General features: G+C 48.1%; 2 protein-coding genes across 2 annotated transcripts; both read right to left on the bottom strand.

The window, feature by feature from the left end:
• Positions 1-919: 919 nt before the first annotated feature.
• LOC133914739 (putative disease resistance protein RGA3) lies at positions 920-3610 on the bottom strand. Its single transcript, XM_062357772.1, has one exon. It carries the CDS (start codon positions 3608-3610, stop codon positions 920-922), a length of 2691 nt encoding a protein of 896 aa, XP_062213756.1.
• Positions 3611-9943: 6333 nt separating this feature from the next.
• On the bottom strand, positions 9944-11030 carry LOC133914738 (elongation factor 2-like). The gene is made up of 2 exons (XM_062357771.1): positions 11003-11030; positions 9944-10335 (listed from the first exon to the last, which is right to left on the bottom strand). Exons 1-2 carry the CDS (start codon positions 11028-11030, stop codon positions 9944-9946), a joined length of 420 nt encoding a protein of 139 aa, XP_062213755.1.

Raw genomic sequence — 11030 nt, 5'->3', positions numbered from 1 at the left:
CCAACCAAATAAACCCTTAATCGAAATTAAGAGATTGACCTCTATACTTACAAACAAGATGACCTTGACATAGACCTACTCACGCAACTAGGTCTTGTAGACAACAAGATGGAACTGATAAGTCTTCATCTCAGTCTCAAAAGCGTCGAGAAAAATAACCTTAACATCATCAACATCATCCATCAGGTAAGTAGGCGGAGTCAAGAGATTAGGATAAGGCGGACATGCCTGCTCACGGTGAAGTAGCCTCGCAACTGCTGGTCACTTATGTACCATGTGCACCACAAACTTCTGGAAGTTGGTGCCATTGAAAAATACTGGCACCGCGGAATAAGAGTAACACCCGGCCTCCCCAAGGATACCATGAAGGCAGCAAGACCAAAGAAGACTTCTTAGTTTTTTTACACCTCACGCATGCACGCATACAGAACCCTACTAGAAGAAAATACAAACTATGTATACACAGCTAACATATATCTAACAAGACACATCATATACTTAACGAATAAATCATGTAAGTATTCACGAGCACATTCAGTAGCACGGTGCCATCAAATAAAAGTTAAAGGTCCACATATTTATCAAGAAAACAAATGTTAACAAGGAGTACACGTGTTATTCCAAGAGCAAATTAAATGTTCAGCTATATCTCACATAGCAACAGATCAGAAGCTGCAACAGTCGATGCTAAATTAGCAACCTAACTGAGCCAGTAAAAGATTTGACACCAGGATTCAGAGAGACACATCAAAGGACAAAGGGTACAGAAGACAGACGCAAATTTGCAAAGGATAATGAGAAATTATTTAGAGGACAAGAGAAAATTAGAATGGTTACTGCCAGGGCAGACTGACAAAGGAACCTGTAAACTCATGGCTCAGAAGAGAACCCACTAGAATAATTGAAGCACCATCATGCGTCACCAATGACTAAATTGAATCCTTTTATCAGGGATCTGCTGCACTCTATCGGCGCCTTCTTGCAGGCACCATCTCTCCAGGGCGTCGCATCCACTTACGGCCAATTGAGACACGTTTCTTGGCAATATGTCCACTGTACTTACTCTCAGATTCGGAGCACCATCGATTTCCAGACAACGAAGGGTCTCTAGGTTACATAAGCCTTGGGGAAGAACCGCAAGATCAGCACATTGACGAATCCTGAAATCTCTGAGAGACCTCAGTGTCTGCACAGAAAATTGAGTGAGCCTGGGGCAAGAAATTATATCCAAAGACTCCAGAGACGAGAGCTTCTCTACCCAAGAAGGTAGTATTCTTCCAGGGTAGTTATCGATGCGTAGATGATTGAGGTTGGTATATGGACAGAGTGCCTCAATGACTCTCTCGCTCTCCATTATGCGTAGCTGCTGCTCATCCGTGCAGGTGTCATCACTCCATTTAAGCAACAATTTGTGCAAATACTCCTTTCCACTCAAATTAGCCTCCATGGCACCATCATCAGTGGCGGCTTCCAATTTGAGAATGCAAAGCTCTCCACGGATCTTCAAGTTCTTCAACTCATTAATGTTGCACTTGCCTCCATCTCTGGTGACTACAACAAATCTTGAAAGAGTCTGAAGTGATTGTAACTTGTCAATGCCGCTAGGCATTGAACTGAAAGCAGTAACTTTATCCCAATCAAGATTTAAACAGAGGTGCCGCATGTTAACTAAGCGACTCATGCCTTCAGGTAAATCCATGAGCCCGTAGCAGTCCCTGAGGTCAAGTGTCTGCAAATTGAATAGATTGCAGACTGCTTCTGGAAGAGTCTTTATCAAAGTATTCTGAAGGCTGAGGTATCTGAGGTGTCTTGAGCACCCAATGGAATCTGGCAAGACATCTAGCTTAGTGTAACTCAGATCTAGTGCACGCAGACAAGTTAATTTTGAGAAAAGTGCTGATGGAACCTGCTTCGATGGCAGTTTCATTGTGGGGCATAATTTCAAGAGCCTCAAATTTTCAAAGTGATAAATCTTGTCGAATGCAAGAGGTTCATCTTTTGGGCACAAGATGGTTGCATAGCGAACCCACTCAGGATGGTCAGCAACCTGTGAGTTGTCCGGGTCGAGAGTCAGGGACTCATATTTAGAAACACGTCGTGCTAGATCAAGCATCAAATTTGGCACTCTGAACTTCTGATTAGGGAAGATGTGGGAAGTTTCAAAGAATGACCTCCATAGGAGCTCATCAAAGCATCTGCCTGCTTCCATCTCGATCCTTCTCCTTCCATTGCTCTTAACAAGACCATCAGCCATCCATAATCTGACCAGCTCATCCTTCTCAAATTCAACACCGAGAAGAATTGTAGAACAAAAGGCAAAATACTGTTTGAGATGATACGGCAAGTGCTGATAACTTATGAGCAAACTTGGTAAGATAGTGTTTGTGTTTTTGTCTTCTTCAAGAATCTGCATTTCACTTAGTATGTTTTCCCATTGTTCTCTCTGTCCATTAGACTCAGACAAAAGCACCCCGAGAGACTTGGCTGCTAATGGCGAACCTTGGCAGTTTCCGGCAATTCTCCTCCCAATCAACTCCATATCATGCTGATCTCTGCTGCTCCGCCCTGAGAACGCATAGGCTTTAAGGATTTGCCAGCATTCTTCTGCCTCCAAACCTTTTAAATTGATGTTAAGAATACTGGACATCGTCCTTGAAGCCCTTTCGTCTTGAGTAGTGATCATAACCTTGCTTCCTTTCTCCCCAGCAATCAATGAGGGCCGCAGTGATTCCCAGAACTGAAAGCCCTCTGCCCAAAGGTTATCAATCACCAGCAAGAACATCCTTTTCCTCAGGAGCTCAAGCAGCCGTTGCTGCAATATGTCCAAGCTCAAAAGCTCACATTTTTGACTGGTCAGAGCTTCAATGATCTTCTTAGTGGCTACCCTCGCATCACACACATCCGGTAACCAAACCCAAATCTTGTCAGTAAAGAATTTATGTACCTCCGGATCGCCATAGACCAACTGTGCCAGTGCCGTCTTGCCAATCCCCGGTGTACCCCAGATGGAAATCACAGGAACGTCCATGCCAGTGTTAGAAACAAGAGCACGAACGATCTTCTCCTTCTCCTCGATGCGGCCTATGGGTATCTCGTCGTGATGCGCAGCAGCTTCAAGATACCTTGGGCGCTGCGTTGGTTGGGCCGTCCTGCTTGCGTCCCCGTGCTGGAACCTGTAATTTTCCCTGCCCTTGTTGATCTCGTCGAGATATTCGTTGATCTTGGTGATCTTACCGTCCAGCTCCCACCGCTGCCGCAGGCTGAGCTCGACGTTGGGCCAGGACCGCTTCCGCTTCCGTGACGCCTCCGCGGCGGCCGCCATCCTGGACTCGGCGGTCATGGTGTTGAGGTGATCGAGCAGGGCGTCGACGTCGAAGGCGGCGGCTCTGAGCTCCCGGAGCCAGAGCTTGACGGAGTCGTGGTCGACGAATCGACGCTGCTCGGCGTCCATGAGCAGCGTGCGTATGCGCTTCTCCGTACGCCGCAGCCTCCCGGCCTCCTCCTCGACGTTCCGCAGGCGGGCCCCCGTTGAGTAGAGGATGTTGAAGACCGCGGTGCCGATCTTCTCCGGGATGCCGAGCGCAGAGGAGAGCTTCTGGAGCAGCTCCATGGACGACGGTGCTGCACGCCAAGGGGAGAGTTGACTTTCAAACTGGGGAAAGGAGAAATCTTGAGCTGTGCAGAGAGCCAGCGAATCGAGAGCTCGCTTCTTGTAGAGTGGCCGCCGGTTCTTGGCCTTGGAATCTGGTTGGAAGTTCACTGACCACTTCCGGGAATGTTCTTGGCAATGGCAACGTCACAACGATGGGTGAGAGGTGCGGAAAAGAGGAACAGTAGCAGCCGGCTCCTATCGGGCAAATGAACGAACGCCTTGCGTGCGGGCTGGAGTGGAGCTGTGCGAGCCTCCCAAAACTAACCACCACCGGTGGGTGAAGGGCGACTTAGTATCGGTTTGTTTGCTGTTTTTGTTTTTGGGTTTTTTTAAAAAACTATATTTTTTATTTTTTTATAAAAACTATTTTGGATTTTATCGGTTGGTTTTTTAATAAATTTTTAACTTTTCAGTATGTAACTATTTTAAAAAAACTATTTTTAGCTGATTTATTAGTTTTTAGTTTATTTTCTCTAGAAGTCTATTTTCCTTCTTCAGAAGTCGCTTTCTAATAATAATATTTGTTTAGACTTTTAGCACTAGAGAAATCAGAAGTAAAAACAGTAAATAAATAGGACTTAAACAGATAGCCAGGATAAGAGTGACGTTTTACCGAAAGACTGTGTTCATGGAGCGAAAGTGTATCCAAGCTCATCAGATATGTACTTGTAGGACATGTTTGGTTGCTGCTCTAGTTAGGATGCCTAAGCAAAATAACTATCTATTCAGGTACAAGGAAGAAAAAGTTGTTTGGTGAAACAGAGAAAAGATAAGGACTCGCGAACACGAGCGAACGAGTAAGTTCAGACGCTCAATTTCGAACACCTAAGCCTAAATCTAATAACACGTTAGGATATCAACGAAACAAACAGTACTTAAGAGTTCTTAGAAAGCTCAGGTGAAACAAATTTGATAAGGACAGCAACTAAACAAAACCTAGTATTTCTTTGCTTTTTTTTTTGAAAGGTGCCCTGCTACACATTATGGGCACGCACGGAACGGGCCAGAATCAGAGGTAGCCGTCGCGCAAGCAACGTCTTCCAATCCGAACAAGCACTGAATTCCGAATTCCATACGGTGCAGCGAGGCGGACTTCGTTTCCGAGCATGAAAGGCGTTCTCCCGCCACGCCGATAAATGGGTACGCCACGCACGGGGTCGCTGTACCATCTCTCATCGATCCCACTCGCTTCCCCGGTCGTTGATCATCAGACCACTCGATGCATTCTCGCAAGCAAGCAAGAGCACGCACAATGGATCGTCGTCTTCGCGGCGGCGTTCCGGCGGTTCGCCTCGCTAGCCGTCTGCTCTGGGGGGTCACTCCGAATTTTTCGCTACTTATCACAGAGTAATACGTCTCTTTGCTTGGGCTAATCAGAAGAATATGATTAAGGCATATGTGCAGGCTTGTTCCACTTGTCAGCAAGCAAAGACCGATAAATTCAATAAGTATGCTCATCTCCGGCCTCTTTCGCATCCTTTCACTCCCCTTCAAGTAGCCAAAACATATATGAATCAGGTTTTCAAACTGCATAGCTTACCACAAGCAATCATATCAGATCTGGATCATATTTTTACTACTCCCTCCGTTCACAAATAGTATATGTATTTCTCTTAGACTCGGTCTTTGAAGTTGAATTTAAAAAAAAATCTCATAAAATATATTATTTATAGATATAAAAGCTATATAGTGTGAAATTATTTTAAATTATAAATCTAATTGTATAATTTTTATATACTAGATATTTTTATAATTTGATTAAATATTAGTTAAAGTACATAAAATTTAACATTTTCAAAATAAAATGCACATAGAATGGAGAGAGTAGTTCTTTATGGCGAGAGTTATTCAAATTGTCTCACACTGACTTGCGCTTGAGTTCTTCATATATTATCTTCAAACTGATGGGCAAACTAAGCATGTTAATCAATATCTCGAGACATGTTTGCGTTGTGTTGTTCATGCTTGTTCGAAAAATTGGTATCATTGGTTATCTTTGACCGAATATTGGTATAATACTTCGTACCTTTCATCCTTGGGCACAACTCCCTTTGAAGTGTTATATGGCTACAAGCTGAGAGATTTTGCTGCATCTCAGCTCAGTGAATGCACAGTTCCTGTTCTTGCCACTTGGATGAAAGAAAGATAAATTATGCAGCAGTTACTTCGACAACATCTGGATCGAGCACAACACCGCATGAAGCAACAAGCATATAAGAATCACACTGATCGGGAGTTTCAAATTGGCAATCAGGTATATTTGAAACTGCAACCTTGTATTCAGTCTTCGGTTGCACATAGACCGAACCAGAAATTGGCCTTTCAATATTATGGCCCCTTTCTCTATTGAAGAACATATTGGATCAGTGGCTTATAAGTTGAAGTTACCAAGTTCAAGTCCTATACATCATGTCATTCATGTCTTGCAATTGAAGCGTGCCATTGACCCAAGTATGATGGTCAGTTCAGAGCTACATCCTGTCATGTCAATTTTGCAGGATGATAAAGTGCCGGACAATTTCTTGTCTGCAAACTGATCAAGAGAGGGAAGTCGACCATGGAGCATATACTTGTCAAATGGCAACATCTGGATGTCAATTTAGCCACTTGAGAGGATAGTCCAGCTCTTCTTTGCTGCTTTCTCGAATCACCGGCTTGGGACAAGCCGGGTTCGAAGGGGAGGGGAATGTCACTGACTGTCAGTCATTCGACAATTAGCACGGTGGCGAAGAAATGCTGAGCACGGTAAACTGAATCGGAGGCGTGAGCTGGCAACAAAGGATAGGTGTGCATGGGTGTGTTTGTGAGCCCAAGGGCAGTTGTATCGAGTATAAACGGTGACCGCTACAGCGTGTGGATGATCATGAACGAAGTAAATAGAAATTCGAACAGAAGCTGAGTCGCGGCTCTGTCGTCTTCCATCTGCTCTCTTCTTCCTCTCCAAGTCCGATTCCCTCTCTTCTCTCCAACTCCGGTGTGATTCCGATGATCCATCACCGTAGGTCTGTGACAGAAGACTGCCAGCCCATGCATGGGCTTGGAGAGCACGGTAGTGGCAAAGAACTTGAAGCCTGTCGGCGTCATCGGATACCGGTGGCAGAGAAGCTAAACAAGATGTATCTTTCGAAACCAAATCTGTGGATTTTCTTGTGAATCTAAACAAGTGCTTTTTTATTTGTATCTCATACTATGTTGCCAACTATTGGGAAAACGCCTTAGCCTGAAATATTTAGACGGTGTACTATGGTATTACTATAGCGGCCATAATATCCCGTTACAAAATGTTATATAAAATGATGAAAGATCCATAATACCCCTGTGCACGTGATTGTAGGATAATATCCTAAGGCTAAGGTGGTAATATCTCATGCACCTTCTCCCTATAAAAGAAGCCCTGCAGGGGCAAGAGAGGTGGAGAGAGATTTCCCCTCTCTTATTTGACATGGACATTCTCTATAACCAGTCCCTAAAAGTTATACGAGAATACGCAAGACATATGACTATTACCATATAGGAGGCCCGAACCTGGATAACATCATGTGTTCTTGGGTTCATCATGAGACACATAACACTCTTTTTCTATCTCTCCTCTCCTCAAGGCTATCAGTCATCCCTAAGCTTGGGCTTTCTCGTTACAAGGGGCCTTCACCGTATTCTATTCAAGGCACATTTTCGTGCCCTCAATAGATGGGGCTGTCGGTGGGGATTTGACACAAAAAGCTCCATTAGGAAGGAGAGGAGTAGGAAGAATCTTCGCGAACCGGAGCCTTGTGCACACCCTCGCTTTCGTGCACAGGATGGGCGCAACCTTTTGTGACCTCGTCGTCACTGTTGCAGGCTTGCCCCACGGCTGCAAGCGCGCACATGGGGAGCACCACTGCAGGCATGTGGACTCGTCGTCATGGTCGCTGGTTCATCGCGCTTGGCGATGCGTGTGGGGGCGACCATGAGTGTGTAGACTCGCCATCTTCCTCCGCGAGACTTGAACCCCTATCTTCCATGCGCTGGCTGTTGTGGTCGCTAGCTTGCTGTGCGGAATGGCGCGCGGGCGGAGATAGCTGCCGCATCACTACAAGCACATGGTCTGGTTGTCACCGGCTTACCCCATGGAGTGTCGCACGGGCAGAGCACCTCTGGACGCTAAGGCCTCCAGACGGAGCGTCTCCGAATCCGAAGTGCTTGTATAATAAATAGGCGCATGCTCTTACCTCCACACATGAGGTAAAAGCATGCGCCTATTTATTATGCAAGTACTCCTGCTAGCTTTTCAAAAGCTAGAAAGTATCTCTTAGTATAGAGTTTGCCATAGTCCACATTCTTGGAGCGATCAGCATGTTTTCGGGGTCACAGAGCATACACCATAGCATACTGCACCTACAACACCTTCTTATCTATTCCGACATGACATTGTGTGGGCCACAAGTTGTAGTGCGATCAAATCGCTTGACATGCACTTGATATGGACTCCTGACATACATACCGTCCACGGCATGGCATGGCGCCACAAGGCTTGACTAAAGTCCTTGCATTCACACCATGACCTTGGGATATTTATTCTTGGGGTGTAGGAAATAGCAGGATATTACTGTTGTTCGCATGCAAGAGCCTCAGTAGCCTGTGGTCCACATCAGAGTATGCAGATGGTACTACAGGGTACCACTTGACGTTTGTGGTACCCACGCATCCCCAGCCACTGGCAGGCTTATTTTTGTAGAGGTAGGTATGGCTAATAAATTATAAATACAGTTGTTGCAAGTTGCATCCCTGAGTACCCCTTTTTTCCGCTAACTCATGCAGGCAGCCACCCTTAGACACCAAAAGTGGTGGGCTGTGACATGCGGAAGGAGGACGCCTTGGATAAAGATGAGATGGTCGTGTGCCCTGCACACATTCATGGAACATTGGCTTGCTGTGGCCCCACACATCATGCACGAATAATGAACGTGCAAGCACGGGGGCCATGGACCAAGCACCTCAGCACGTGGACCCATCCCCAAGGACTGACATGACGTGAGCTTACAGCCAGCCATAATACATATAGCCTGCTTGAGGTCATGATGCATGGGTCTCTCTTCTCTGCTGGAATGCACCCACGCCCAAGGACTTCTCCGCTGGAATGCACCCGCGCCCGAGGACTCCTCCGCCATGAGCTTTGTCCGAGCCTACTCGGGCATGACGACGTTCACCTCCGGGTGACAGCCACGTGCCTCGTGAGCTCCAGCAGGCTCCAGCGTCACCAACTCCAGCGTCACCGGCTCTGGCTCTGGATCGCCTCTAGCTAACACTGGTGAGCTCCGGCCTCACCACTCTCCACCTCCAGCTGGCTCCGGTGACCTCCAGCGGGCTTTGACATCATTGGTTCCTGCTTCAGTGGCCTCTAGCAGGCTTCGGTGGGCTTCAACCTCACCATAGTCCGGTCTTAACAGCTCCGGCATCACTAGCTCTGGCGTCACTGGCTCTGACTCTGGCTCTGGATGGCCTCAAGCTAGCTCCAGTGTCACCATGCTCCTCCCATAGCAGGCTCTGGTGGCCTCCGGTGGGCTCCGACATCACCAATCCTGCTCTAGATGGCCTCCGACGGGCTCTAGTGGGCTTAGACCTCACCATGCTTTGGTCTCAATATCTCTGATGTCACTAGCTCTGGCACCACTGGCTTTGGCTTTGGCTCTGGCTTCGAACTGTCTCCAGCCGGATCTAGAGTCACCACACCACACATCCAGCTGGCTCCAGTGGGCTCCGGCAGGCTCCTATGCCACCGGCTCCATATGGCCTCCAACGTGCTCTAACCTCACCAAGCTCTGGTCTTAATTGCTCCGGCATCACTAGCTCTTGCTCTGGCTTCAAATGGCCACTAGCTGGCTCCAGCATCATCACGCTCCGCCTCCAGCTGGCTCCGACATCACCGGCTCTAGCTCTGGCTTTGGATGGTCTCTGGCTGGCTCTGGCGAGCTCCAACAGGCTCCAGCATCACCATGCTCTGGCGTTACTGGCTCTGGATGGCCTCCAGCTGGCTTCGGCAGGCTCTAGCATCACCATTCTCTGGCTCTAGCATCACCATATTTGTCTCTGGTGTCACCCTACTCCGTTTCTAGAATCACCATGCTCCGGCTCCGGAAGGCCTCGCGGGCTCTGGCAGGCTCTAGCGGACGCTGCTCATGTCGAAGCCCCGGTGGCCCGACCACTGGCCGCTTCAAGCTGGGACTTGATCTGCTTAGCTCGGTGTAGCTCTATATTTAGCAGAGCCAGGGCGGCGAGGAAACCACCTACTGACGGTCGAGGCATCGACGTGTACTACGACATCGCGGAGCATAAATCAGACACCATGCATGCTCTCTTCAGCGTGCACACCCTCCTTGGAGGCCAACTGGAAGCCAGTGACCACCGAGTCCTGATCTCACCCACATACTGGACACCTTTGCACATGTCCATGAATATGTTGGAGCCAGTTGCCTCATGACCGAAGCACCAAATTTTCTTAGCCAGGTCCTTGTCCCAACCGAACTCCTTGAATAGGACCTTGGCATGGACCTTGACCTCATCCTTGGAGCCGATGAGCTTGTTGTCAATCGCCTTGGCAAGGTCCTTCTCCAGCGGCCATGCCTCTATGTGCAGCAGCTGCAGGTCATTGAGGCAGATCTCTAGATGGAGCTCTCCCTTGCCAGGGATGACATGCTTGCCGGTGTCTATAATGGGTCACAATACCAGTGGGTCTGACGGGGCAGTGAGGAAACCACATATTGACGGTCGAGCATCGGCATGTAGTATGACATCGCCGAGCATGAAGTAGACACCGCACATGCTCTCTTCGGTGTGTACGCCCTCCTTGGAGGCCAACTGGAAGCCGGTGACCACCGAGTCCCTGATCTCACCCACGTATTAGACACCCTTGCACATGTCCACTTGGCGAAACGCTTCAGCCCCTCCACGAGCTTCGGCAGGTCAGCGGTTGTTGGGCGAGCACCAACTTTGTCAGTGTCCCATGGAGATCACTCCATGTGTACGCGTTCAAGCTCAAACAACAACTAGTCGCAGAACAACGGGGTCATATACTACATGTTCAAAATGTGCAACAATGCGGGCTGGCTCCCGTGTGATCGAGAGTGGGGTTGACGTGGCTACACTGGTTGCGGATGCGGGCTTTGACATGCATGTGGTCCGCCCTGACCACACCACCGAGCTGTGCAAAATATGCAGGGAGCTTAACTCCAATGATGCCATGGTGGGCGTGCATGACGTGGCCACGACACACTTCCTCTTCATGTGCCTCAACAGGGTGTTCATTCGATTGGGCTGGGCTGCGTCATGTGCCCACCGGATGCACTCACTGGCGCTAGACGTTTGCGCCTATACCTGTACTGGCTGCGGAGCCAGACTCCAT

This window comes from Phragmites australis, chromosome 4, assembly GCF_958298935.1.
Source record: "Phragmites australis chromosome 4, lpPhrAust1.1, whole genome shotgun sequence".
Taxonomy (NCBI): Eukaryota; Viridiplantae; Streptophyta; class Magnoliopsida; order Poales; family Poaceae; genus Phragmites; species Phragmites australis.
The sequence above is the reverse complement of the archived record's forward strand: the minus strand, read 5'-3'. Positions and strand labels throughout refer to the sequence as shown.